Raw genomic sequence first — 24224 nt, 5'->3', positions numbered from 1 at the left:
TCTTGTGCGAAGCTGATTCGGCAGCTTGTTCTGAGTTGTTACGAAGTGAGGCCTTGGCGATATTTACAGCGAATGTGTAGCCAATGTATTACATAGATACGAAGGAGGTTGTAGGGACAGCTAGCGGTGATTTCCAGAGAATATTGTATCAAGTTGTCCGGTAGATATCACTCGCATGTATTTTATCAGCTTAGACATAATATATAGCATATGACTCAAAGACATCAGCTATAACAACACCAACAATCCATTGCAAAGTTCTAGACACTGATACATTGTTCAATTTCAAAACATATTTTAATGACAAACAACAGCAACAAAAGGAAACTTGGAAAGGACAAGTACAAGTACAGAAATGTGATTGAAAGTAGCTAATGATACGGTTATGGTGTTAACTTTTGCTCGATTGTGAGCTGCCAGCTGTGTGCGACTGTAGTAACTGAAGTACCAGAGTTGTCCGGGAAGGTCATCAAATCTTCGGCATACACATTGCTGCTTAGGGTCATCCACCACATAGCCTGTGCAGCTGCCGAAGGTCCAGCTTGAACTCGACACACAGTCCTCGCCCTCTCCAAATGAACGTCAATGTAATGCCAGAACACATTGTATGACCAACCGTGTTCGGGAATGGCGGGAATGGCTACTACATGACAAATTATGACATTTGTTTATAGTATGAGAAAACATGCATTGGCCAGGGCTTGAACCTGGGACTCCAGCTTTCATGGTCTGGTGCTTTACCAACTAAGCTACCAAGGTGTACTTGGAAAGCATACTGATTGGTTGCATGCCCAGAAGGTCCAGAATCACTGTACACGGGTGCGGATCCCATTGTGTTGTGATACTACACCTGCAGCGATGGCGGCGGTCAAACCGGAATTGGAAAACTGGTCAGAAGCAGTATGTCCTTCTGACGCTGTGCCCTCACCCACAGCATCTTCCTGCAGCTCACCAACACCAGCAGAAGGTCCTACCTCGGTAATGCCAGAGCTAGAGGGCGGTCCATCTGGGAGGCCATTGCTTTGGAGTAAGGCCCTAAAATCCAGCAATGTTTTACGCTTGTAAAGTAGTTAGTAGGTAGTAGTGAATGTGTGAGCTTACTTACCAGGAAACAAGCACATTTCCAATGGTCTAAACTAATGTCAAAACCCCTCGGAGCTATGAGTGTATATAGCTCGGAAATTGGCATCTTTTCCACAACAGATAGCAGAAGCTAGTAGACAGTGAGTTCTTGGTCTTCATGAAGGAAAAATAACATACCTTGTCTTTGATCTTCAAACGCATGAGAGTCAGGGCCTTTTTGATGAGTGAAATCAGGCGGCCTTTGATCTCTGGATCATCAAGGGCACCATCCGGTGTCATGCACCAAAGTTGATTGGTAGCACGGACAGATGTCAAGAATGAAGCGAATATTCAAAAAGACTCGCCTTTGCGCCACACAGGCACAGTGCCACATGGAATAGTAATTAATATTGCCTTTTTGAATTTGTGGCTGATCAGCACCACCTCTGTTAGGCAATCCAGTCGCGTTCACCTTTGCTTTTCCATTTGGTACTTTCGGCATTTCGGCATTTCGGCAAATTTTTGTGTCGCCACTGGCTACACATTGCGCCCTCGCTTTTGTCGCCCTCCCTTACCTTTTTTTTTCTTTACTCAGTCCCACCATGGGACCCTTACTCTCTTTTTTATTCTCACCCAATGGTTGCTTCTGGATCCCTATTCTGGTTCACCTCCTTGTCACCTCCACCCTCCTCCTCCTCATCTTCTTTGCTCCCTCACCATATCTGATGTCACCACTTTCTATCCGTTTCCGTCGCCAATCTGTCGACCACCATGTGCCGCTGCTGATATCAGCAAAGCCCCGGTGGCCGGTCCAAATTGGGCAAAAGGTCCATCTTCATGACATTGATCTTCCATCATATACCATCAAAACATTGGTCACTCGTCTCACCTGGTTGGAGCATGGGTGGGTAGTTTTTGAGCTGGAGAAGGTTCATCCCCTTGCGTCGCCCATGTACATCGCTGTCCCATTCACTTGGGTACACTTATCTTTCGTCCATCGTCTTCGCTACAGCTACAGCTACCACACACTGCCTGGGACTCACTTGTTCCATATTGGAACTACTCCTCTCCCTCCCTTATTTGACCATTGGTAAGGCCATGGAACTGTCGGATTTGGACTAGGTGGTGGACTGGTGGCTCCAGTTTCTTTTTTTCAGCGGAACATTCATTTACGGTGCAATTATTTTTGATTTTTGAATCATTTTTATGGACACATATTTTTTTCAGAATGCCTGACTGACAATAAAGGAACTGTGTTGATACTGATATTTTTTTTTTTTTGCTTTGCCCTTTTTTACTGCATCTTCCCATGACATCATGATTTTCTTGCTCTCTTTCTGCTATTGGACTTTACTTTATGGCTGTACAAACCTGTAACATTACTTACACAGCATTCATTGTTCTATCTCTTTCTTTTCCTTATTTTGACGATCTTATCCTGTAACAACCAAGAGTTATTTACTCCAGCGCACACAGGAACACACTATAAAGAAGATGATGGGTGGTTACCCCTTAGGCTGCAGTGAGTTAGTTGTGCTAGACAACAGGAGGACTCGCTGAGTCCTTCCCCATGTATTGCTCCTGTATATATACTAACATACATGAGGTACTGTACAGTTGTAAATAAAGTTTAAAGTCCGATGTTTAACATGTGACCGGTCACATGATGAGTCTAGACATTGGTCAGGTGTTGTGTCACATGACCAAGTCATGTGACTATGAAAAGTCGAAAATGTAAAGTAAAGTAAATGATCACATGACTGGTCATGTGACTTTGAAAAATAAAAGTAAAAGTGTGAAAAAAGTAAGTGTAAGTAGGTACAGGTACGTTAATTGTAACATATCCTGTACTACCTACACAGGATTTGTCAGCATACATTCCTTCCTTCATGTTCTTTCTCATTCTTTTTGCACAGCTATACTGTGCATAGCCTCCCTTTCTTTTACTATATAAACCCCTGTATTTTACCTTGTGAAAAAAAAAAGCAAGAAATCCAATCCAGACTTCTTCTCTAAATCTCAAGTTCACTACTCTGCTACTTGTGATCCAGTGTGGTCACAACACTTCCCACTGTTACTACTGTTAACTGCTGTCATCGTCACTCGTCACTTTTGAAAGTGATTGTCATCCCTTTCAATTAGAGTCCTTCTGAGCACTACAGTTTGTGCGTCAGGAGCCTGCTATCACTGGGAACCTCATCATATTGTCGTTCTCAAACCTACCTTGTGCTACGATTAGCAAGGTAGTGCTCATCTATACTGGTCACTAAGCCCCTATCTTCTATAAATTCAACTATCCCTCCTCCTCAAAACCCACATCCATACATCTCTGGGTTTTACTTTGAAGGATTGTCATACATACCACCCCACGAACAACCAGAGCACCACTGTTCTAGGAGGCAAAACCCATAAACAAGTTCCGTGGAGTCTGGGAGGATTGTGTGTTAGTTTGTTTTTGTGTGTGGTTTTCTAACAACAGTTCTCATCATCGACACCGTCTCCGACTGCACTTGCAGGGAGTAAGAGGTACAGTGAGTCTTGAAGACCGACAGATGCTAGTTAATATAGCAAGTAGAGGATATGAGAGTAGACTCAGAGGTTTCTGATGAGGAGTAAAGCGGGTAATTCAAGTAATAGAAAGCTAAAGAACAATACATGAGTATGTAGGGTTTTTATAGCTAACCGTCTATCCCTCAGACCGAAAGAAGAATAAAAGGGAAGTGGTCTGAGGGGGAAATCAACCAATAAGAAAAAAGGATAACTATCATACGACTTTGACGATTAATCAGCAGGTGGGAAAGTGTACTAATAATAAGTGTTGTCACGTGTGTTCAGGAACTGTATCCTCATGATGAGGTACGATCTTGACACCAGTCCTTACCCATTGTGCTGGCTGGCTGGGAGTGATACCCAGTCTCTGATCTGCGATATAAAGTGGTAACGATGGTTGAGAAAGCCTGTGAGGGCTATGAGAAGTAGAACAGCAAATGATACCTCCAGCCCTAGGGCCAGAGGTGTAACGGGGAAAGTGTGCGAAAACCAAAACATAGAGAAAATAATAAATGGTCCTTACACATGAAGTCCGAGAAGTCCCTGCTGTTCAGGATGTTTTTTCATGTAATTTTCTATATCTGAACCCGCCTTCCTCCATTTCTGTGTCGCAGTGTCATACCAGAAACTACTGGTGGCAATATGTTTGATGATATCTTGAGCAGCAAATGTAATGCATGTATCTTGACTAGGTGCCTGTTGATTGCTGAAAATACAAGATAAGCAGAAAACGTGATTGAAGGACTCAAAGTGTTTGGTGGAGAAAATGATTGCTGGGCTAAAACGGCGGATGTAAAAGACCAGATGTACTAAAAAATGAAACTTGGGCTTAGATATGAGAATGCTCGGAGAACATTGTGCTGTGAGGTTGAGAAAGTCTTCTATAGTACGTGAAAGATCAGCCTAGTTACAACAGACTACACATTAGTAAGTCAAATCAAGCGGTGCAAGTACTTACTAAGTATCTCTCAGTATGTTGTATTCCGGTGTGCCAGAGCAAAACAACCAAGGATCCTATAACATTCCAGCTCTCCAGCACGGCCTTTGGGACTAAATCATATATTAAGAATGGCATGACTTGAGCCAGGCTTTTGAAGTGTTTTCCTATCAAACCTCCCTTGTAGCGGCAGACATAATCAGCATTTAGATTCAAGTCATTTAACCCGTCCTTCTTTATTGAAGCCAGCCAAGCCTGAAAGGTTGTTGTCTTCTTATTCCTTTCCAGTAAAAAAATTGTTTGCCCCCAATAGTACTTGATGACTCTGAGCAAAATAATATGCAAGATCTCTGTTGGTGCATCAGCATGTATGTTAACCACTAAATTAAGTCAGGTGAGCCAGATAAATTTCCAACTGAGGATACACACCTGGCATGCCAATCAAAGGTTAATAGGTGTATTTTTCAGCTGCTTGTCTAGCTCCTCCTCAAGCTTCTTCAAAACTATCTGCTCTTTGGGTATAGGTGTCCCTTCTTCGTGTTTTCGGAGGTTTTTCCCCAGATAGAGTTGTAGCCTGTTTTGCCTTTGTTGCTCCACCAGGCTTCAAAGCTTCACGTAGCTGATGTTGTATTTCTTGAGCTGTGTCATCAGGAGTTTGATATTCTCCTTCCTGTGAACAATTAGCTATATTGTAAGTTGTGAATGGGAATACGCACTTTGAAAAGAGACTCAAATCCCTCGTCAGACATCTTGAACTGCTTTGTACCACCAACTTTACAAGTTCTGCAGAATAAGTTGCAGGTAAGGTCAGCTTGGCTACACTCCTCAGCCTGCATTGGGTTATTGCCTGCAAAAAAGAGGCCAAGGGGGCGCAGAACAACTTCTTCATTGTTTTTACAGTCATAAGCTGGTTGTCACGATCCTCTTCTTTTACACCTAACACTTCACCTTTCATTTCCAACTCTGACGTAGAAACACTCATTTCTCCTTATCTTATCATATAGTCTTCCTTATCTTATCTTCTTATCTTCTTATCTCATCATGTGACCCCAGATCACATGATCACTTACGAATCATCTTACCAAGCTAAACACGATACATCCTCATGTCTATCAGTCAGCGCCTCATGACTGACATGAGTTCTTACATATATAAGTAGACACTCAACGATGTACATACCTTAGCTTTTGATTTCGTCTTTATACACTTGTTCAACTACTTGCTAGAGATTGACGTTGAGTTGCCTGGTTTCTTCCAGTAGTGCAACTCAGTCGTTATATAATCAAAAGCTAGTAAAGAGCACCTAGTTGATGACAGAAACAAAGGCTATCCTCATCATCATCCTAACCCCCGTTATCATCATCCTATTCTTCGTTCTACTCAAACTATACATTCGCCTCACCACACCCCTCTCTCAAATCACATCACCTATCACTCGCCCATCCACTATAATCACATTCATCCAATCATCACCATCAAACTCATCTTTCGAAACCATCCCTCTATCTCCTATCATCCGCCCCCACAATCCCGTACTTAGAGAACTTAGTGACGTGGAGTCGCTAAGGTTCTATTAGTTACATAAAACTTCTTTATACTTCTTACCGGGCCGGGCACTTGCCTCCGCCAGTAGGAAGAGGGCTGACAGCGGTTAACGCGGGCCATCATCGAGACAACCGTTCGGACCTCGATTACGATACAATTAGAACACTGGTACTATATTAGATAGTTTACGTACACGCTTAGTGGGGACAGAAGAGGAACCCATAAGCAGAAAGAATTAGACAGAGAAAGGGATCTTCATTAAAGAAGTGTTGATCCAGATTTGTCATCTGGGGAACCTTTTTTGAATGCCCTTTGCACCATACTCCTATCAGATCCCGATTCTGCCCTATCCCGGGCCGACCATAAAACAAGAACGAATCACTCCCACCTTATCATTCCTATCACCATCCCCTACATCATCCCTGAATGTCTTACGACACATATCGAGAGAACCCAGACATGGCCGAGAGCACCGACATGTCAGATTTGCGGGACGCATTACCGCATATTCAGCCGCGCGCACCATCGCCGGCAACCAACCAGCAGCAAATGCAGAACCTGCAGAACATCATCTTGGCGGCGGTCAACAACGCGATCGCAGACAACAACGAATTATGGGAAGAGAGATTCTCATTGAAAGACGAAGAAGTAAGAGACTTGCGCAGAAGGCTCGCAGAGAGCGAAAGGAGGCAGCCTTCAGGGATGGGCCTGCCACGCGCACAAGAAGCAGAGTTTAGGAAGACGGCATTAGCAAAGCCGGAACCTTATGACGGAGACAAAAAAAAGTTTCGAAGCTTCTCGGAGTCATTAGAACTCCATTTCAATGCCAACTCGGCATACTTCTCCAGAGAAAGGAACCGGATAAGCTTCGCCTTATCCTACATGAATATAGGGGCAGCAGCGGCCCTAAGAACAGAGTGGGTAGAGAGGAGGAAGATCGCAGAAGAAAGGTCGGATGCAGGAGAGATCACCCTCTTAGAGAGCTGGGCTCACTTTGAGAGGACTCTCAAAGACCATTTCTCAGACACACACGAAGAAGAAAGAGCGAGATATGAAATCATATACAAAAAACAAGGAACCCTAACGGCCCAGGAGTTCTTTGTAAAATTCGAAGAGTTAAGAAGACGGGCCGGCTACGATACCAAACGGAACAAACAATTCCTGATAACGCTAGTCAGGAATAATATAAATGGTCCGCTCATAAAGCAGATCATTTATAGTGGAAACGTTCCCACAACGTATACGGAGTGGAAAACAAGGATCGTCACAAACGACCAATTGTGGCGAGACCAAGTAGAAAACGAGCGGATGTTGAGAGGATCAACCAGCGGCAGCTCCGGTACAGGGAACCGGGGACCCAATGGAAGATACCAAGAGAAGGGTGCTTCGGAGAGGAAGACCGAGACGGTGGAAGCAAAGAAAGACGGCACGGGTACACTATACACCGGAGCCGGAAAAGAGATGGAATTGGACAAGCAGAAGTTCCGAAATGAAGGACGCTGCTTCAAATGCGGAGAGAAGGGCCATAGAGCCAGAGACCATCTAAATGGACAAATACCACAGAAACCCAAATTCGACCTCCGAGCAATGTTAGAAGCAATGCCGGAAGAAGAACGAGCTAATTTACTCCAGGGTTTTTAAGAAGGCCAGCTGTGACTCCTCACCAGACTGTGCCAAAGGACTTTGTAAATAGATATGCTTCCTTAACCGTTGAAGATCTTGATGCCACATGTACCAGTAACGATGAAAATGATATTGCCTTATTCAAAGATGCACAAGACTTAAAACGTAAGGAACAATCTAGTAAAGAGGAGAACCTGAAAGGGAAACGGGTTGAAAAGATTCCCAAAAAAGATGCGGTGCACTCGAAAGAGAAAGGCGCAGCACAGGAAGCGGCGCACTCGAAAGAGAAAGGCGCAGCAAAGGATGCGGCGCACGAGGTACCTAAAGGGGAAAGGACCACGAAAAGCGCAGCAACTACAAAGGAGACAACTGAAGCACAGAATGTTACGACTCAATTGGGTAGCGTAACCGAAACTGATGCTTCGATCAGCTCTAAAGAGGTCAGGAACACCTCTGATAAAAACCTAGATAAAAAGAATCAAAAAACACCATGGACAGCTGCCTGGATAGCGGAAAGACTACGAGACCAAAAGGAAGAAAGATCTATTGGTATTCTCAGTAGTTGGACCCACAGAAAAAGAGGATTGGAAGTCAACGCAGACTTGATAAAAGAATTAAATGCTTTACCAATTCACAAAACGGTATTAGCACTGGAAGAACTGAAAAAGCCTAAGCAATTCATTAGAGGCACTCAGGGAAACCAGATGAACATCACCTGCAGACTAACAAACCTTGCATCCCATCAATCAACGACGATTGAAGCATTACTAGACAGTGGCTGTACCGGAAGTTGTATAGATAACAAATTTGTTGAAGAACAGGGATATGAAAGGCACAGAATCCCTAGACCAATTCCAGTATACAATGCTGACGGCACTCTAAACCGAGACGGCAGTATTAAAGAATTCGTAGAAATATTGGTGGAAATTAATGACCATGCCGAAAGACTCCAGCTAGCCGTTACCAATCTTGGAACTGGCAGGATGTTCCTAGGCCATGAATGGTTAAAGAAACACAATCCTACGGTAGACTGGAACATGTCAAATTTAGACTTCAACAGATGTCCATCAGACTGCAACATGATGGTAAGATTCTTTGATCCTGAAGAAGATCTAGAAATGTATTGCCCTGAGGTCAATCTTGAAGAGGGGGATAAAATTATCCAATTTAACTTCTTAAACATTGAAGACACATCTATTCCTGACGTCATGCACCATATCCGCGCTCACGGCACAACTGCACAACAGCTTGCCGAAGCAGCAGGAAAAGACCAGAAAACAGGTGGATTCGAAGGCATTGTACCAAAATACCTTCATGAATTCAAAGATGTCTTTGACAAAAAAGAATTTGACGCCCTCCCTGAAAGAAGACAGTGGGACCATGCAATCGAACTGATACCAGGCGATCACACGATAGACTGTAAAGTTTATCCATTAGCACTAGGAGAACAGGAACAGTTAGATGCATTCCTAAAAGAGAACTTGGACTCAGGACGCATCAGACCCAGCAAATCTCCGATCGCTTCACCATTCTTTTTCATCAAAAAGAAAGACGGCAAACTCCGACCTGTACAAGATTACCGAAAATTAAATGAAATCACCATCAAAAACCGATATCCATTACCTCTGATTAATGAACTTGTAGACAAGCTCAGAGGCGCCAAGTATTTCACAAAACTTGACATAAGATGGGGATATAATAACATTCGGATCAAGGAAGGAGACGAACACAAAGCTGCGTTTAGAACCAATCGCGGCTTGTTCGAACCGTTAGTAATGTTCTTTGGATTAACGAATTCACAAGCTACATTCCAAACTATGATGAATTCTATATTCAGAGATCTAATTGATGAAGGAAAAGTAGTGATCTATCTGGACGATATTATGATCTTCACGAAGACGATAGAGGAACACCGAGCAATGACGCAACGTGTACTTCAAATCTTACGAAAACACCATCTATACCTAAAACCGGAAAAATGCGATTTCGAGGAAACAGAAACAGAATATCTGGGATTAATCATCTCGGAAAACGAAATCCGCATGGATCCGATTAAGGTGAAGGGAATCCTAGACTGGCCGGAATGCAAAACAAAGAAACATGTGCAAGCCTTTTTAGGATTCGTTAACTTCTATAGAAGGTTTATCGAAGGATTCGGATCAATAGCGAAACCGCTTACTAAACTGACCGGTAAAGAAGAGTTCATATGGGGAAAAGAACAAAAGGAAGCCTTCGAAGAGATAAAAAGAAGGATAAGCACAACCCCCGTATTAGCACTCCCGACCAATGACGGTCAATACCGAGTAGAAGCGGATAGTAGCGACTATGCTCTAGGAGCAGTACTCTCTCAAGAACAGAATGAGGTCTGGAAGCCAATAGCTTATCTATCTAAATCTCTCAACCCAACTGAAAGAAACTACGAGATATATGATAAAGAACTATTGGCCATTATGACAGCTTTAGAGGAATGGCGCCATTACCTAATGGACGCCGCAAAAGAGTTCGAGATCTGGACAGATCATCAGAACCTAACATATTTTAAACAGCCTCAGAAGCTCAATAGACGGCAAGCAAGATGGGTTAGCGAACTGGCCAATTATCACTTCACATTACATCACAAGCCAGGCGCCACTCACATCAAAGCCGATCTATTATCCAGACGATCAGACCACGATGAGGGAAAGAATGATAACGAAAATGTTACCTTATTGAAACCAGAACTGTTCTCTATCAATATGACTCTATCACACGAAAAAAGGCAACAGATAGCAATTGACGATGCCAAAAATATAGAGATCACAAGATGGATTCATAAAAGGATGAACAACGTTGACGAACTCGTTCAAAAGGTCAAGGACAAGATAGACAACCGCCAAGACGGCTGGTGGACTGATGAAGGACTCATCTACTTCAAAGGTCGCATGTATGTCCCAAAAGACCGAAAACTCAGAGAAACGATCATCAGAGACAATCATGATTCCCCAATGACTGGCCACCCAGGCCGGTATAAGACAAAGGAATTGATTACCCGATGGTACTGGTGGCCATATATGGACAAAGACGTCCAAGAATACGTAACCGGATGCGAAACCTGTCAAAGAACAAAAACAGATCATCAAAAAAAGGCCGCACCGTTACATCCGAATGAGATTCCAAGCCGCCCCTGGCAAATCATATCAACGGATCTCATAGGACCATTACCAGAATCAAGGGGTTACAACACTATCATGGTAGTTGTTGATCGCTTTTCAAAAATGATCAGAATTATGCCGACACATGCTGAATTGAACTCAGAAGGAGTAGCGAGACTATTCAGAGACAATATATTTAAACTTCATGGATTACCCGATAAAATCATCTCAGATCGAGGAGTTCAATTTGTCTCTAATTTTATGAAGGATCTCTACACAATGCTAGACATAAAGGGAAACCCGTCAACTGCTTATCATCCACAAACCGATGGTCAAACAGAGAGGATTAATCAAGAGATAGAACAATATCTCCGAATCTTTGTTAACCATAAACAAGACGATTGGGCAGACTGGTTACCATTAGCAGAGTTTTCCTATAACAATAAAGAACATTCAGCTACCGGCTTCAGTCCTTTTTATTTAAATAATGGGCAACACCCAAAAATAGTAGAAGGAACCAGGAAAGGAGTGAAGAGTGAGAGTGCGGAAGAGTTTGTAGAAAGGATGAAAGAAACGAGGGGAGAAGCTGAAAAATCTCTGGTAAAGGCAGCCGAGATTATGAAGAGATCATATGACAAAACGAAAAAGGAAAGTCTTGAATATAAACCAGGAGACAAGGTTTATGTAGAAGCCGAACACATCACAACTGATCGACCATCAAAGAAACTGGATGACAAACGACATGGACCATTTGTAGTCGAAAAGAAAACCGGACCGGCCGCTTACAAACTAAAACTACCCGGAAAATGGAAAAACGTATATCCAGTATTCAATGAAAAAATCCTCCACCCCTATAAAGAACCAACTTTTCCTGGTCAAAAGAAACCAAAACCTCCACCCCCCGCTGAAGTTGACGGACAAAGAGAATACGAAGTAGAACAGATACTTGACTCACGATTGAAACGTGGCAGGTTAGAATATTTGGTACATTGGAGAGGATATGGAAAGGAAGAACGAACATGGGAACCTGAGCGAAATGTCAAAAATTCGCCAGAACTAGTCAAAGACTTCCATGATCACTTCCCATCCGCTCCACGCCGAATCAATTTCTTACTTCATTATCAACCGTTCGAAAACTTTACAGAATTTTCCCACAAGCATAGGATATTTAACTGGGAAAATGGCAAACTTGATCCAACCTTTCGGGACGAAAGTCCTAAAGGGGGGGTAATGTCACGATCCTCTTCTTTTACACCTAACACTTCACCTTTCATTTCCAACTCTGACGTAGAAACACTCATTTCTCCTTATCTTATCATATAGTCTTCCTTATCTTATCTTCTTATCTTCTTATCTCATCATGTGACCCCAGATCACATGATCACTTACGAATCATCTTACCAAGCTAAACACGATACATCCTCATGTCTATCAGTCAGCGCCTCATGACTGACATGAGTTCTTACATATATAAGTAGACACTCAACGATGTACATACCTTAGCTTTTGATTTCGTCTTTATACACTTGTTCAACTACTTGCTAGAGATTGACGTTGAGTTGCCTGGTTTCTTCCAGTAGTGCAACTCAGTCGTTATACTGGTATTCCAGTCAACACAGCATCTCTGGTTGACTAAGATGATTAGTATATAATGTCTGTAAAAAAAGTGATGTAACGAACTCAATTGAATCTTTCATCACTTTCATGAGCTCCATAGGGCTGGTGTGTGGGGAAGAAGTGACAAAATAAACATTAAACTCCTTTTGGAGCATTTCACGGGGCATGCTAGCATTTGACATATATATGACATAGTGTTTGTTCCAAGCTTTTGAAATGTTGCCTGATACGTCGTCCATAAACACTATCAAAGGTATACTGTAGACCATCTTGCCAGGGGCTTCAGTACAAAATTGGTTGGGCATTCTAGATGTCCATATACTTGAACAATCTGCATTACCAATTAGCATGTATCCACAGCGTCTCGTGTTGAATGATGTCTGACTGACCTGAAAATTGAATCAAGTTTCTCTTACGGATGTCCTCATAAGAACTCTGGAAGTGAGAGATTGGAATTGTCACTCTGGTGTCCCTGACGAGAAATCCTGACTACAAAAGCAAGTTATTCCATCACAATGCACTGTGCAGGAACAACTTGAACTTACTGTTGTTTCAGTCACGTCATAACCTAAAGCATAGAGCTCTTTTGTGGGGCTGTTCCCACCGTCCAATGGGGGATACGCATAGTAAAACCGTTCAGGGATAAAGTATGCACCAGAGGCACACTGCAGGAGTTCATGTATATAAAATAACTTGCCACTCAGGCGGACATTCTGTGAGACCCGGTCTGGAGGCACATCAAGCAGCATTTTACGTCCATGAAAGATTTGACTCATCCCATCACCTCCCTCTTCAGGATAATCTTGCATATTTAAACGGGTGACCGGATTGGAAAAATCCTAAATAAAAAAAAAGATAGAACATAATAAACCATGTGTATTTTTATGCAAGTTCAGAAGATGCTCACTTTCATAATGGCACTGGCAACATTGTTTATGTAGAATACGGTGCCAGATGATAATATCACCTTCTTTGTGGGATTGCCAATGACCTCAGAGATCTCCTTCCGGCATTTTTTCAGAGCTGCAAGTGATGGAACTTTCCTCGCCCCCATCTCTGTTGCCCATTTCAAAACTGCAGACTTCTCTGATTCAGAAAATTGCAATCTGGGAGAGCTGAACAATAGGTCAGTGAGATACATCTGTATTTGTGTAAGAAGCAGTGAATTGATGAGTTAAAATGATAATACCTGCATGGACAGTCAAGGATAAGTTGGGGATTTGGTTGAAACCCTATGCTGTATGTGACGAATTATAGGAATTTGGAGATAGTCGTCTAGATGATGGGTAAGTTTAATATCCTGAGCCTCTTGAAAAGGGTGCATACCATCTGATTCATCCTTGTTGATATACTGGCCTCCTATGTCAAAGTCTTCAAGCTCTTTATTGGTTACACCCCGTATAGTGGGGAGCTCATCCTGATCTTGTGAGGCTTGTATGGTCTCTTCAAATAGGTCCACAGTGGTCTCGTTACTTTCCAAAATGTGACTATCATGCTCATATGGCCAGAGGTCAACCAAAGGAACAGGTGTATCACCTGTGCCACAACCATCCAACATAACCATAGGAGTATCTTCTGGCGACTGAACCAATACACGTTGTTCACGTTCAACCATGTCATGATTTGTAATAGACAGTCCCGTAGATTCAACGTGGCCAGAAGCTGCATCACTGATCTGTGATCTAAGTGCGTCTGGCTGAAGGAATATGTTGAATGAATCTAGGTTGAAAATATTTGGAGTAGATATTGGATTTCCGTCAAAGCTTTGCTGATCAAGGTAGCTTTTCAGACTATCCTGGTGTTTTTGTGATTGTTCGTGTTGAAGTATGTGGCTCTCCTTCATTGACTTGAGATCGGAGGCATGGGGGCATACTAGACAGCGAACACATTTTGTGCCCAGCAAGTGCTCATAAACTGTTGCAGGTCATTTTTATCAGTTTTACGCCATTGTAAAAAGAACTTGCTTGTGGATTTGGACTCCCCTGACCGTGATACTGCAACTTTGGGCATGAAGGGTAAGAAATTGAGTAGTACGCAGTCTTGTATTCATGCTCATTTATCGCATAGGCCTCGTGTAGAATGCATTGTTGTATGCATGGCCTTGCTCCGCCATACTGGCCACAATGTTGAGTAAATGCTGATCATCAGGGTGAAGTGTGGGCCTCAGGACTGGGCACTGGGAAGTACAGGACACCAAGAGACAGCACCACTCTCGAGCTGCGCCACAGCAAGCTTTCTTCCACTTTTCATCAGTCACAATGTCATTGACAACTTCAGTTGTTTACACAAACCCATCTCACTCTCTGAATCGCAATAATCAGCATCATTACCGTTCTGTAAATTTGAAGATATCTGTTGTAGGAGATCTCCCCCTTGCACTTGCAACTCAAAACATTGTGAGGCCGTTTTTCTGATTTCTCACCCTTTTACTTACCAATAGCATTCTCTAGCCAGTGTATATGTCTGTGCATCTTCCCGAGAAATATGCTGTATTTGCCTTGCCCATAATTCAAGAAAGCTCTGGAGCCCCCTCCACCGAACATTCACCCCATGAAATGCATGTTCTAATAGATGCTGGATACTCTGAGGTTTCAAAACTGGTGATTAGATATCTACACCCATCATTCATCAATATCTAACCATTTCCTAGAGTTCTCTCTCTGAGAATGACCAACATTCTCCCAGTGATCTTCAATGTCAAGATATATCATTCACAAGTGACATTGTTGTGAGTGCTCATATTTGTTGTAAGCACTATTTTAACAATTTTTGGTTTCTAGGATGAAGCTAACTCAAATGCTTCCCCTGCACCTATTATTGCTAGGCAATCGCCACCTCCAGATATTCCCATTTCCTTCTTGCCCCTCTCTCCCTCCTTGTGATTTCACTGAATATAGTTCTTGGATGAAATTGATACTATGCATTCAATCTTGGCTGATTGATTTTGGTTTGAAACAAAGCCCCTATATCTGGAACTGGGGCTTAGATGTATTTTTGATTGCGTTTGTATCTGCCTACCCTACATTCCCACAGGGTGACTGGCCTGCCTGGGACAGCCGGATTCCTCTTGAAGGTCGCTTTATTGTAGAGTGGATGTCTGGTATAGGGCAGCGTAACATGAAGATGTCTGTTGATGATGATTCTGTCTTGGCACAATGGGAGGATAATGGATACAATGCTGCTGACAATGACAACAATTTTGACGATGAAATTGATCATGGTTGTCCTGTACCAAATTCTACTTGTAGACACAGTGCTGCCCACTTATGGATTAGATTTCAGTTTTTGATTTCTACTATGTATTCTCATCCGCTTTTCGCACATGTAAACTAGTTTATTGGAGATCAGTTCAAGGGTGTTGTACTTTCTGTTATTCTTTTATGTACTTCAATTGCAATGTAACATCAAAGTGGTTCTCTTCATAAATGTTACAGCATTTGTTACCTTTTACTTCAGGCCTTAAAATTTCAAAGACTCAGACGTTAACTTGATTGAAATGCAACCATCAATATGAATATAGCTTTAGCAAAACAGATATGATATGGTAACATACTCACTCCAACCTGTTTGTAACCCCTGGCTACCGAAATACAGATATTTCTAAGAATTATCTACTAAATATTTTGACAAACATCACTGAATCGAAGTCCTAATACTAATCAGATGTTACTGAACTTTATTGCACCTGGCTTGTGTCGAGAGCTTTCAGACCTTGACATGCTGGTCCGATCGGCAGCTTTCGGCATATATTAATTCGATGCTTGGACTCTCGGGCTGTGTACACTGGCACTTCCAGTCGTTTAACTTGAATCATCGAGTCACTCCCAGACAGTGACCAGGTGTGACTTTGACACACGTGATCTCAGCGCGTCGCGCAGGTAAACACATATCAACAGATATCGAACTTCGCTTCCAGTTTGAGTCGAAGGTAGGCAGAACTCAAGAGTCTTTGAAAATCAGCTACATGGCCCCGGGACGTGCACAAGGATCTTCCATGGAGCACCAGAAATTCCGTCAATCTATAGTAACAGCGTTGGAGGAGGATGAAGACCCACTAGCAGCGTATGATGATTATATCAAGTACACACTACAGCATTACGGCGAGCAAGATCCTGCATCTGGATTAGTAGAGCTGTTGGATGAAGCAACACGGAAATTCAGAGACGATCCAAGGTACAAAGGGGATCTTCGATATTTGAAGCAATGGTCATGTTATGCGAAGCAAGTGGAGAAACCTGCGAGAGTCTACGCGTTTCTCGTCGCGAATGGCATAGGAAGCATATATGCGTTGCTGTATGAGGAGTATGCATTGGCTCTGGAAAAAGAGGGACGGTTCGTCTTCACACGTTTGCATAAAGTTTTAGTAGCTAACGTAATTCCCAATTCTATGTGGCACGTATCATTCTATTGCTCATCAGACATTCTGAAGCAGAGAAGATTTTTAAAGCTGGAATATCTAGGCATGCTCGTCCTATAGAAAGATTGAAGAGACGATATCAAGAGTTCAAAGCACGGCCTTCGTCATCTAAACTTCCTGTTGCGGCACCATTTCGTCCTAGTGGTTCCTCCGAAATAGACGCTCTTCGTCGTGATCCATTCAAGAACCATAGCTCTTCTGCCTCAACAATATCTCCTAATACTAACGCCTCGTCCTCAGCAGCACCTCCATCTATATCTATAAGCCCAGGGCATGATCGATATGCACCGATGTTGGCACCGCCCGTCCCTGGAAAAAGACCCGAGAAGCTGCGATTCAATTTATCCTTGTTATTCACCGCAGAAGGCGTTGAATATAGCGCTGCTGAGGTTCGTGCTCGTTCAATTGGGCTCCTTGGAAAGAAATGGGGACCTCCACCACCTTCTGAAATGCGAAACGCGTCTGCATCCGCCATTCGCGTCAACTTCAATGATGATGGCGGCAGGTCTACGCAGAATATGAGTACGGGAAGAAGAAGGAGTTTAGTGGGTGGTGCGGAGCCTACTGTCACCATCAACACAAAAGAAGCACTTGCGGATGTGTTTGGAATGTATAACTCACCTGACAAGACCGTGAAGCGTATGATGCCTGGTAGCAAGCATGCACCCGTAAGGAAGATTGAACCTGTTACGCCTATGATACGACAACCACCACCGGCTCATACGGATAATAATGAAAATGCGAAAACCCCTGGTGAGCACTAGAGTGTATCATTGTTCCAATAATGAGCATAATATCCTGCTTTCATAGTTGCCTTTAAGCCGTTTGTCGACGAGAATGCTAATCGAAAGGAAAATCCGGCAACTTCTATTCCCAAGGTACGTACACTTGCATGAGCACGTCCCTAGTATATAGCTTAATATATTCCTCAGTTCAAACCGTTCGTGGATGTTGAACAGCCTAAACAGACATTCGTTACTCCCGAAGTTAGCCGGCGAGGTCTGTCTGTAAAGGACTCAGCGCTTCCTACTTCTGCGCTTCGGGGAAAACCCTCTGCCGACGAAAGCACACCTCCCAATGCAGATGCACTTAAACCGTCAAACATGTTGAAGCCGTTATCAGAAGAGGGAAATCCCAATGGAGGCAATGTATTCTCTAGGGTGTTCACGCCTGTTTCACAAAAGGAACCTCTTACAAGACCATCAATGGACGAAGACTCGAAGACAAGTCCGCCAGCAAGCGAAAATTTTGCTGTATTCCAAGCTCCAAAGGAAGCAGATGTCCTTGCACCTCCTTCCGTCTTCATACCCTTCGTTGACAACAAAACGCCTTTTAAGGTATTTAGTCGTCCCCCTACTCAAACGGGTGACGAGAATGTCGATGAAAATCCAAGAGGTGCCGGAGCTGTTTTCACCCCGAAACCCAGAGCGTTCAAGCCTTTCGTAGATAACGAGGGTGAAAGCTTAGGCAAGTCCACCAATCGGGCTCCCCTGGGACAAAAACCAGCATTCGAAATACCGAGAGATGTGTCGAGTGATAGCGCTGACAATGCGTCTGTTGGTCAAGGAACATCAGAAAGCGACGAACAGTACGAGGAAGAGTTTATCGAAGAAGGAGAGGAACCCCCCATTTCGTCCAGTGAGGATCAGGGAGATAGTCAGAGTGAGCAATTCGAAGAAGAAGGAGAGCTGCAATCCTATCGTGAGCCATTAGGCGGGCGGTTTGGGCGAATCAACGTTATGACACCTATTACAGAACGGACGTTTGAGTTTACCAGCAGTACGAGAGGCTTCCCGACTCCAAAAGAAAGCGATGCGGTTCAAATAGCTGAACGTTTGGCTGCTGAGCTGCGGGAAGAAAATGAGCGTGAAGGAGGAAACGCATATGATGCTGAGTCCGATTCATCATTTGCGTCTTTCGATAGGCCAGGCGCTTCCCTCCAACTGCCAGAAGGACCCGTCGGTGAGCTAGAAGCGATTGAGGAGAGGACAGGCACTTTGAGCTTCTCGGATACTTTGGCTGCTGCTTCATCCTTTAGACCACCAAACCCATGCAACCCCTTTGACCCTGCCATTATGTCCATCTTGCTTTCCATGCTTCCTCAGGATAATGGTTTTCGTGACCTACGGTTTCAAGAGGCGAAGATGTTGGATGGGCTTCAAAAGTTTGCGCAGAAGAAGGGGAGAAGAGGAAGTGGATCGAGCGCCAGAGGGATGGATGATGATTTAATGGATGGGTTTACGATTGTGCTGCAAGACAAGAAATTCAAGGTGGTGGAAAAGCTGGGCGAAGGCGGTTTCGGAGCCGTTTTCGCCGCGCGAGATTTAAGCATAAAGGCGGTAGATGATGATGACGACGACGACGACGACGAAGATGAAGACGATGAGGGAGCGATGATTGCTCTCAAGATTGTGAGACCACGAAATCTCTGGGAATTCCATGCGTTACGAAGGATCCATCAAACGTTGCCTGAGCATCTACGCCGTTCTATTGTCCTTCCCCATACCCTCTATGCTTTCAGAGATGAGAGTTACTTGCTACTTGACTTGTGTCCGCAAGGCACGCTACTAGATATTGTCAACCGTGCTGGTTCAGCCGGAATCTCACAGCAAGGGGCTTGTCTTGATGAGCTGCTCGTTATGTTTTTCACCATCGAACTTCTCCGCTTTCTGGAAGGGATGCACAGTGCTGGTTTTATTCACGGAGACCTCAAGATCGACAACTGTCTCCTCCGCCTAGAGGACCTTCCTGGAGGTGCATCCACTTTATCTGGTATCTACCAACCATCAGGAGAAGGTGGATGGAAGTACAAGGGGATCAAAGTGATAGATTTTGGCCGAGCGATCGATACCAGTTTGTTCCCCTCCAAGCAGTTGTTCATCGCTGATTGGCCGACGGATGCAAGGGACTGCCTGGAGATACGGGAGAACCGACCGTGGACTTATCAAACCGATTATTTTGGGCTAGCGGGTATCATTTACTGCATGCTCTACGGTAAATATATCGAAAGCGCCTCGGTAACCTTGGTTCCATCGTCTTCGCCTGAATCGAGTCCGAGGTACAAGATTGCAACCCCTCTCAAGCGGTACTGGCAGAATGAGCTGTGGACAGCCTTGTTTGATATCTTGCTAAACCCCTGTCTCGTACGGCCAGATGAGCAATTGCCGATTTGCGCAGAGCTGGGGGAAATAAGGGAAGAGATGGAGATATGGTTACAGAGCAACTGTAACCGTAGCACCAACTCACTGAAGGGTCTATTGAAGAAGATCGAGGTTTCGCTATTTACGCGATGACAGGGGGTAGACTTGCCAGAACGTACACTCCTTTGTATCTCACTTCATTGTATAATAGTCATAGAGGGGTGGATGTCTGGTTATGATTTCCGTTGCGTCCCGAATCCACAACAATAACAACAACAACAATGAGCTAATGATGGTAGGTACACAAAGATATCAGGGGAACAGCCTGGATTCTGGCACAAACAACAAAGCATAACCATCTCTCTCTCCTCGTTGAGAACGGGGCGCATGTGACCACGGGATCCGTGCACTACACATGGCCCACACCGCCCATTTGTACAGGGGGTACGGAGTTGTCATATGGATGTGGCGGCCCGTTGGGTCCTCCCGGTGGCGGCATCATCATAGGATATGGCACAGCGTGTTGCACTATAAAGCAGATATCATTAGCACAACATAACAAATGCACAGCAGCATCAACGTACTTTGAGGTGACTGGTGATAGTATGGGTGAGCATGAGCCGGGATAGGCGTCGGCGGCATAGACGGTCGTGGCCCTGCACCGTTGGGGGGCGCAGGATATGAGCCAGGTGGGGGTGGTTGCATGTATGCTTACGTCGTTAAAACAAATTTAGCTCAAAACTCGCTTCAAGTCACAGTACAACGACTTACGCATCTGAGGCATGGGTGATGGCGCATACATGGCTGTAACGGTGCAAAAACATGAGCGAATCAGATGAGATCACGTTTTGGAACACGCCCACCTTGACCATTGGTGTGAGGTGGCATCGCAGGGGGATAAGGCATCGGTTGCATGAAAGGTCCGGATACATAAGCTCCAGGGGGAGGAGGGGCCATTCCAGGCATCATAGGCTAAAGTTTTACCGTCACACTATCAGATAAAAACTCAATAAATTTACCAAAGTAGCAAACCTGTCCAGGATAGTATGGCGCATAAGCATAGACATAGCGTGGATCGCCAGTCTCCTCATATGGGTTATGCTGCATCGGGGGCGGGCCTGGGGGAGGCATGTGCGTTGGTTGCTGCTGAGCTTGGTGTTGCAGAGGCGGGAACATGTTACTGTAACGCTTGCCATTGTATGGCCACATTGCGGCTGTTAAAGCTGCTCGTCATCATGAAAGACAAACTAGGAATGAAAAGGAAGAATAGACTTGCCTACTGCGGATGCTTCGACAACCTTGTTGTGCTTGAATGGGTTGAAATCGTCTTTGACGTGCACCGGTCCTCTTTTGATTGCCTTTGTGCCGAAGAAGGGGTTGGGTACAGCTGGCGTCTGCACAAAATTAGTTAGCACTATATAATTATCAGCTACTGCTGCGCATACCGTATCAGCGGGTTTAGGCTTTGGTGAAGCCGACGCTGAAGTAGAGCTGGGAATTGGAGAAGTGGGACCCTACACGGAATAAATCAATACAGACAACATTCCCACAAAGCGGTGGACGATTACAGGAGTGGGAGCAGACGCCTTAGGGGTAGGCCTGAACGAGGAGGCATTGGCATTCAAGCGGTTTGCAGCAGCTGTAGTAGGTGAAGTAGGAACCGGCGGAGTACCACCAGAAGTCCCATTGGCCTGAGCAGTCGACGTCCCAGAAGTTACCGATGAACGCGATTTGCTGCCCTTGAACGGCGGTATAGGCTGAATAAACATGCTGATGGTTGTCTTGCCAGACGACGTTTTTGACGAAGCCTCCGACGGTTTGGGGGCAGGGGCTTTTACTGCTTGTGGGGCGGGCGTGGGAGCCTTTGGCACAACGTTCGGCGCCTGGGCGGCTTTGCGACTCGCGTCTGGTATAACCTTGACGGAAGGTGAAGCCACAACCTGAGGCATACGCGATGCACTAGGAGACGGGGTGAGGGTTGTAATACCGATAGAGCGCGCCTGTGAAGAGGAAGCATCCTTCGTAGCTCTTTCCCGGATTTGTCGCTGCTTATCTTCATCCTTTGCAAGGATAGGGACAAGATCATCAGGGATAGGTTTGTTAAGCTGTGCAAACATCAGTTGATCAGTGATGCAGTCGTGGGAGAGGTGTCAGGGTTGAATGTGCGCAAACCTTGAATGTTTGACTAAACTTCAGCAACTCAGCCTTCCGTTTGTCCATTTCGCTCTTGACCAGTGCCTGCTTCTTTTGCGTCAAGCGTTGCTTCTCGTTTGTTACAAAGTCACGGAAAGCTGGGAGAGGATCCGCAGGGGGCTGATAAGGAAGAAAGCGTATATAAAATAACGAGGGCGTGCAAAGTCAATATGCCCGTTTAAAGCAATCCTGTCAAAAGTCAATGATAACTTTACCTTGTTAGAACTTGATGACGAGGGAGCAGGTGAAGGCGATTTGACAGAAGGAGGTGGGGTTTCTTTCTGAGCAAGAACTGCACCATCTGGTGCGTTAATTGACACCTTAGGAATGTCAGGCTTGGACGCAGAGGCACCTGAAGCGCCAGATGAACCAACGCTGCTTTGCTGACCATGCTTTCGCGCACCTGGAGGTACGTAGGCGTTGGTTCCACGAACCACAGCACCGTACCTACGATTCATAAATTAAAGGGCAATAAGTGAAATTTATATGAACGTACTTGTCCTCCTCGTTCACACCACTGTCGTCGACGTTCATATTTCTTTCCTCGGCTATGTGAGAATTGTTTGTAGTACCCTTCAACAGGGTGTTAGAACGACATGTACATGAATGGTAAAATTGCCAAACACAAGGAGACTTACACTGATGATTTGATTCGCAATAAGCAAAGCTTTCCGTTCTCTTTCTTTATAATCAGCTGCCGTACGATCAAGTTTGGTCGTGTATAGATTTTCATCAAAATCAGTCTTGAGGCCGAACAACTTTTCGTTGACATCAAACTGATTCCATGACGAGTTAGCGCCTGCTCCGGCCCCGAAAGTAGTCTCATCAAGTCCCTCGTACTGTGCCGTCGTAGCAGGCGGTGAACCTGGAGTATCATCACCTGGTTGCCACGCCTGTAGCTCTCGTTCCCGACCTGCCTTGGTCTTTGCACTGATATCCGTATCCGTCCTGAATGCTAAAAGTACAGCATCGATCAAATCAGCATGATGAACTGCATCCTCGTAAAGAGGATGCGAGACAACGAGTGGAAAGATGCTCACAATCCCCATTGGGTACTTTGGCATCGGCTGGACCAGACTGCCAGGTATCAATGTTGGTAGATGCGACGAATAGTGAATCTTTGAGCGGTGCTCCTGGCTTTGTGAGTTCTTTGACGTCTTTCAGGGAGACACCAGTGGTGTCGCCTTCGCCACTTGTAGAGGCAATGACACCTTCGTAGCGCTGTGATGTTTTGGTCGTCAGGGTTATGGTGGTGCCCTGTGGGAAGGTCTTAACGACAGATGACGGGTGAAGCGAGTACAAGGAGGAAACTCACGGTGAGGCCTGAGAGAGCATGTAGGATTCTGTCTTGTGGGTTATGGGCGCCATTTGACTGACCACTTAAAGGGGGGAATGCGCCTTGGTTTGGTGGGGGAGGGGGAGCGCTTGGGAGACGAGCGGGTGTGTTTCCTGGAGAGAAAGTGGGAGCACGAGGGCTACCCCAAGCAGGGGGACGACTGAGAGAAGAGAGATGAGGAGGAGAAAGTACAGAGGAGGGGGAAACGCACCGGCCAGCAGAATCCTGACCGCCTTTCCTCGGAGCCTTTGGTTGACGAGCAGTTGTCGCCATGAGAGAAAGCTAGAGAGACAAGCAGATAGCAGAGAAAAGAAGAGGAAAGGAAGAGAGAAAAGAGAAGAAATGAAGAGATAGCGAGGACGACGCGACTACGGGGCGTAAGAGAGCAAGACTTTTTGCTCGCTGTTTTGAGATATAAAAGCAAAAGACAAAGGAAAGGCCGGGCTGGCTGGCGTCTGAGGATGAGAGTCAGGAAGAAAAGACGTCTGAAGGAAATGGACACAGCGGGGAAGACTCGTTCTCTCTATCTCGCTCTTCACCGAACACCACAACCCGTACCCGCGGGAACTTCTGCCACACACGCGACCCCTGACAGCCCCATCCCTCTATATTTCGCTACAGCACAAGCACTACAGCACTACAGCTACTACTCTCCTGCTCTCCCCGGAGTTTC

General features: G+C 44.8%; 4 protein-coding genes across 4 annotated transcripts; 1 reads left to right on the top strand and 3 right to left on the bottom strand.

The window, feature by feature from the left end:
- Positions 1–383: 383 nt before the first annotated feature.
- Positions 384–1362, bottom strand: SERLADRAFT_438418 (uncharacterized protein; the record flags this gene model as incomplete). The annotated part of the gene is made up of 4 exons (XM_007318772.1): positions 384–643; positions 851–1058; positions 1106–1213; positions 1261–1362. The coding sequence occupies 4 exons, from the start codon at positions 1360–1362 to the stop codon at positions 384–386; spliced, it is 678 nt and encodes a 225-aa protein (XP_007318834.1).
- Positions 1363–5036: 3674 nt separating this feature from the next.
- On the bottom strand, positions 5037–5298 carry SERLADRAFT_438417 (uncharacterized protein; the record flags this gene model as incomplete). The annotated part of the gene is made up of 2 exons (XM_007318771.1): positions 5037–5219; positions 5266–5298. 2 exons carry the CDS (start codon positions 5296–5298, stop codon positions 5037–5039), a joined length of 216 nt encoding a protein of 71 aa, XP_007318833.1.
- A 7143-nt stretch (positions 5299–12441) lies between these two features.
- Positions 12442–14308, bottom strand: SERLADRAFT_438415 (uncharacterized protein; the record flags this gene model as incomplete). Its single annotated transcript, XM_007318770.1, has 6 exons — positions 12442–12472; positions 12529–12796; positions 12855–12954; positions 13011–13304; positions 13373–13606; positions 13697–14308. The coding sequence occupies 6 exons, from the start codon at positions 14306–14308 to the stop codon at positions 12442–12444; spliced, it is 1539 nt and encodes a 512-aa protein (XP_007318832.1).
- A 415-nt stretch (positions 14309–14723) lies between these two features.
- SERLADRAFT_438414 (uncharacterized protein) lies at positions 14724–20175 on the top strand (the record flags this gene model as incomplete). Its single annotated transcript, XM_007318769.1, has 9 exons — positions 14724–14861; positions 14916–15065; positions 15116–15193; positions 15246–15343; positions 15426–15709; positions 16332–16797; positions 16884–17635; positions 17693–17760; positions 17815–20175. The coding sequence occupies 9 exons, from the start codon at positions 14724–14726 to the stop codon at positions 20173–20175; spliced, it is 4395 nt and encodes a 1464-aa protein (XP_007318831.1).
- Positions 20176–24224: the final 4049 nt, after the last annotated feature.

The sequence above is a fragment of the Serpula lacrymans genome (assembly GCF_000218685.1).
Source record: "Serpula lacrymans var. lacrymans S7.9 unplaced genomic scaffold SERLAscaffold_7, whole genome shotgun sequence".
NCBI classification, from domain to species: domain Eukaryota; kingdom Fungi; phylum Basidiomycota; class Agaricomycetes; order Boletales; family Serpulaceae; genus Serpula; species Serpula lacrymans.
This window is presented reverse-complemented; position numbering and strand designations above follow the sequence as displayed.